This window comes from Dipodomys ordii, unplaced genomic scaffold (assembly GCF_000151885.1).
Source record: "Dipodomys ordii isolate 6190 unplaced genomic scaffold, Dord_2.0 Scaffold2256, whole genome shotgun sequence".
In the NCBI taxonomy this organism is placed as follows: Eukaryota; Metazoa; Chordata; class Mammalia; order Rodentia; family Heteromyidae; genus Dipodomys; species Dipodomys ordii.
This window is the reverse complement of record NW_012269472.1, coordinates 6,611-11,095: the sequence shown is the minus strand read 5'-3', so window position 1 is coordinate 11,095 and position 4,485 is coordinate 6,611. Positions and strand designations below refer to the sequence as shown.

Sequence of the window (4,485 nt, the reverse complement as noted above, 5' to 3'; positions counted from 1 at the left end):
GAGTCTCACGGTCTTTCCTGCCCGGGCTGGCTTTGAACCGTGATCCTCAGATCTCAGCCTCCTGAGTAGCTAGGATTACAGGCGTGAGCCACCAGCGCCTGGCTTACATTGGTATTTTTATATGTAGCTGCTGGTTAGGCTTGCTGAGTTCCTCCTGTTTTAGCCTGGAGTACTGGGATTACAGGGGCATGTGTCACCCTACCCAGCAAGAATTTTTAATAGTTTTGTCACAGTTGACCAAAACTGCATGGGTCATCCTTACATCTTTGAAAAATCGAAGACCAGAGGAAAGTATGTAAATATTAGTGTGCTCTTGTCTACTGACATTATATAAATGCTTGCTTTCTTCTCTCTCTCTCTTTCTCTTTTTTTTTTTTTTGGTTGGTCATGAAGCTTGAACCTTTTTTTTTTGTTTTGGTTGATTATGAAGCTTGCACTCTGGGCCTGGGCACTGTCCCTCAGCTCTTCAGCTCAAGGGGAGCGCTCTGCTGCTTAAGTCACAGCGCCATTTCCAATTTTCTAGTGGTTTTTATTGGAGATAGGTCTCACAGTCTTTCCTACCCAGGCTGGCTTTGAACTGTGATCCTCAGATCTCAGCCTTTTGAGTAGCTAGGATTATAGGTGTGAGCCCTCAGTGCCTGGCTTCTCAGGGACTTTCTTGCCCAGCACTCACCCTGGAACCTCAGATCTAGTCTTCTTAATAACTAGGATTACTGCCTATAGATGCTTTGTTAATTGAAAAGAAAAAAAACCTAGAACCTCAGCCATGGGGTTGTGACTAACCCCTCCTACGTTGATCCTTGCCTTCTTGGCTCAGGATGTAGGATTGCCTCAAAGATAACCCAAATCTAAAGGTTCCTTATAGAAACTTGTTTTCACACACCAGGGTGTGAGATTTGAGGCGAGGCCCTTTGTATTCCTACTTCTGCCTGTTCAACCTGAGAGGCCAGCATTGTGGGGAAGACTTTAGTGAGTCAGTAACTGAATGGGGCTTGTGAGCAGACTGGACCAGGTGAAGAAAGGACTCCTTACCCAGAGTGTCCACCTGGGGGCAGAAGTCAGCCATGCCCTTCCTGGTACTGCTCACTGTGAGTCCTACCCGCATGCTTAGCATACTTGGGCAGAGGAGTGGCCTTGGCCTGTAATGTCCCTCCTGCTCTCTTCACTGGTGAGGTTATCTGCCAGTGAATTTGGAGTGAAAACACCCTTAGCTTGGCTATCCCTTGCTGTCTCTATAAGACTGGTCCTTATCCCCTCCTTCTCTTGTCTTCCTTTCAGTACGTTTGTGTTGGATGAATTTAAGCGCAAGTACTCCAACGAGGACACGCTGTCTGTGGCGCTGCCATATTTTTGGGAGCATTTTGATAAGGATGGCTGGTCCCTGTGGTATGCTGAGTACCGCTTCCCCGAAGAGCTCTCCCAGACCTTCATGAGTTGCAACCTCATCACTGGTAAGAAGGAGAGGATGGGTCTGGGGAGAGGGCAGAGATCTGCATGCCATGGGCTAATGTGATTCAGAAGGCTGAATGTTCTCCTTTGCCCTTCCAGGAATGTTCCAGCGATTGGACAAGCTGAGGAAGAATGCCTTTGCCAGTGTCGTCCTCTTTGGAACCAATAATAGCAGCTCCATTTCTGGAGTCTGGGTTTTCAGAGGCCAGGAACTTGCCTTTCCGGTGAGGGGGGATGGGGGAAGGAGTCTCTGGGGTCAGGGCAAGAATATGGGACAATGAGATGAGCCTGTGAGCCATGTGGAGGCATTCAGGGGTGCCTGGGAAGAACCATTCATGTTCTCCATTGTTTTGGGGGGCTGCACGGGTGTCTGATAAAGCTGACCACATGCCTCTTTGCTGGCTTCTGTTCCCCAGCTGAGTCCAGACTGGCAGGTGGACTACGAATCCTATACATGGCGGAAACTGGATCCTGGAAGTGAGGAGACCCAGACCTTGGTTCGAGAGTACTTTTCCTGGGAGGGGGCCTTCCAGCACGTGGGCAAAGCCTTCAATCAGGGCAAGATCTTCAAGTGACCATCTCTTGCCATCGCCTAGCTGCCTGCACCTGCCCTTCAGGGAGATAGGGGTCATTAAAGGAAGCTGAACATTGAACCTTTCCTGTCGTGCCTCCTTTGTGAGTGGTGGCTCCTTGAAAGGGTAGAGATGAGCTGCGCAGGGCCCTGCGCCTGCAGCATCTCCACAGCAGGAGAGAAGTCTTCAGAAGAGCAGAAGTGGAGGCCTGGCCTCATTTTTGCTGTATTACCCCGCCTCTTGCAGTGGAAAGATGAGGAACAGGGTGTGGTGACATGGAGCTTAATTTGCTACCAAATTCTTAGGAGCCATATTCCAGGTTTCCCCAGTGAGGGCAGAAAATACCTGCTACAAATGGAAAGAGTCAACATGTAACTCAGTGTATAGAGGAACGTTTTTGTGTGTGTGCTATATTGGGACTTTCACTCGGGAGCCTCACACTCTTGCTTTTTTTGCCTATGGCTGGTGCTCTACCCCTTGAGAGATACAACTTCAATTCTTGCTTTTTGCTCTTTACTTGGGGATTAAGAGTCTCCCTGATTTGTCTCCTCAGCTGGCTTTGTACTGAGATTTCCAGATCTCAGCCTCCAGACTGGCTAGGATTGTAGGTGTGAGCTACCAGCATCTGGCCAGAGGGACTTCAGATTTATAGTTGTCCTATCCTGTCTGGGGGGAATGGTTCCAGGAATCCTCTAAAATATCCAAATCCCTTCTGCTCATGTTCCTTACATAAACAGTGTAGTGTTTGCAAAACTGTATTTATGTTGCCTATGTGTTTTCGATCATATTACTTACACAGCCAGTATGCTGTAAATGTTATGTAAATACTTGTGCTGTATTGCTTAGGGAATGATAAGGGGGGGAGGGAAGTGCTCAGTATAGATGTAGATTTCTCCCTTTATTTTTTGGGTGGGTCCTTGAGATCAAACCTGTGGCCTTGGGGCCAGGTCTGTATGACACCAGAGGTGTGTTTGACAGGTGTGTTTATGGAGCTTTTGCATTAGAGGGTATATATGTACTGTGCTGGTATATCACAGCACTGGAGATGGGGCCACAGTCCTGACTTAAAGGCCAGGCACAATGTGTCCCCTGCTACCTTCCCCCAAAAGAACTGGTTTGATGGGTATATGTGGCCTTGTTTTTCCTAGAGGAGGGAGCAGGCTGGGAGCTTGGAAGGGGTACAGCTGTAGGCTGGCTGGAACTGACTGGCAGTTGGGGTTCTGTGATGGAGCTCTCTGCAGGGGAGAGCTGTGGTTTGGAACTCCTATGTGTGAGGATGGGCTGGTACTTGCTCCAGCTCTGCTCCAGCTCTGCTCCCTGGCGGCTCATCCTCAGCTGGATTGGAACTGCATTTTGCATTTGTAGCTGGTAGCTGGCCGGGGATGGGCGCTTGGCGTATCGCTGGGGCCTCAGAACCTGTCCGGCTCCTCTTAAGTTCTATTTTCCCACCACACCCCCTCTGCTTGTGCAATTTCACTACCTAATCTTCCCAATAGTGGAAGATTTGGGCAGGAGAGGCCACGTTGTGCAAACAATTACATTTAAGGGGCAGGCCTGAGGCTCAAATGAAAAAGGTGGGGTTTAGGGGTTAGGGCCATTGGTAAGATAGCAGCTTGCCTGGCAGCCCTCAGGAACTGGGCGTGTCGGTTTGGGGGGCATGGATCCCCACTTCTAGTCCCCCTCAGCCTACAGGAAGAGTGACTCATCTGCACATCCTGCGAGTGCCCTGGCGGTTTGGTACAGAGCTAGTGTGGCCAGGTTGTTGGAAAAGGCCAGTGCTTGGGTGCCAGCCAAGTCTTAACTGGAGGTTGAAGGGACTGGGAAAGTTGGAGCGCTGGATTCTAGGGGGCGGGGGTGGGCAGGAAAGAGTTAACAGGACTTTGTAGCAGAGGGGGGGGGGCAGGAAAGGGGAAGCCATCTGGGGTTGGTTCGGTCCCCACCCTGCCCTGGGGAGGCCTGAGTCACCACACGCCAGCTTGGGCTGCCCTTCCCCCCCTATCATCCGGGCTTGGGCCTGAGTGGCTCTGGCTGGAACTTGGTCTTTCCCTGCTGCAGGCAACCAATCAGGACATGATCCTGTGACGTCTCTGGTTGCCGGGCAGTCTTCCTTGTTTGCTGGGAGGGTCTGGTGCAAGCTGAGGCTGGGTGGGGGGCAGAAAGGGAGGTGCTGGGAATGAGTCAGGTCCTGGGGAATGAGGGGAATGAAGTGTCCATTTTACCGCTTATGGGGCAAAAATCTCAGTTCCACAGAGAGATCCAGAGAAACGAGTCGTGGCTCAGAGTTGAAATTGTCTCAGAATCTACAGAACCTAGAGAGTGAATGGGAAAGCAGAGCTTTGGTTTCATTGGTAGGTAAACCAGTAGATACTGATTATAAACATCGATTACTTTTAGCTTTGTTGGCATTTTTTTATTTTTTTTTGTGGGGGGGATCCGGTCGTGGGGCCTGAACTCTGGGCCTGGG

General features: G+C 50.3%; 1 protein-coding gene across 1 annotated transcript; it reads left to right on the top strand.

The window, feature by feature from the left end:
* Positions 1–1,129: 1,129 nt before the first annotated feature.
* LOC106002039 (elongation factor 1-gamma-like) lies at positions 1,130–2,102 on the top strand. Its single transcript, XM_013036963.1, has 3 exons — positions 1,130–1,451; positions 1,549–1,673; positions 1,866–2,102. Exons 1-3 carry the CDS (start codon positions 1,145–1,147, stop codon positions 2,022–2,024), a joined length of 591 nt encoding a protein of 196 aa, XP_012892417.1. The 5' UTR covers positions 1,130–1,144; the 3' UTR covers positions 2,025–2,102.
* Positions 2,103–4,485: the final 2,383 nt, after the last annotated feature.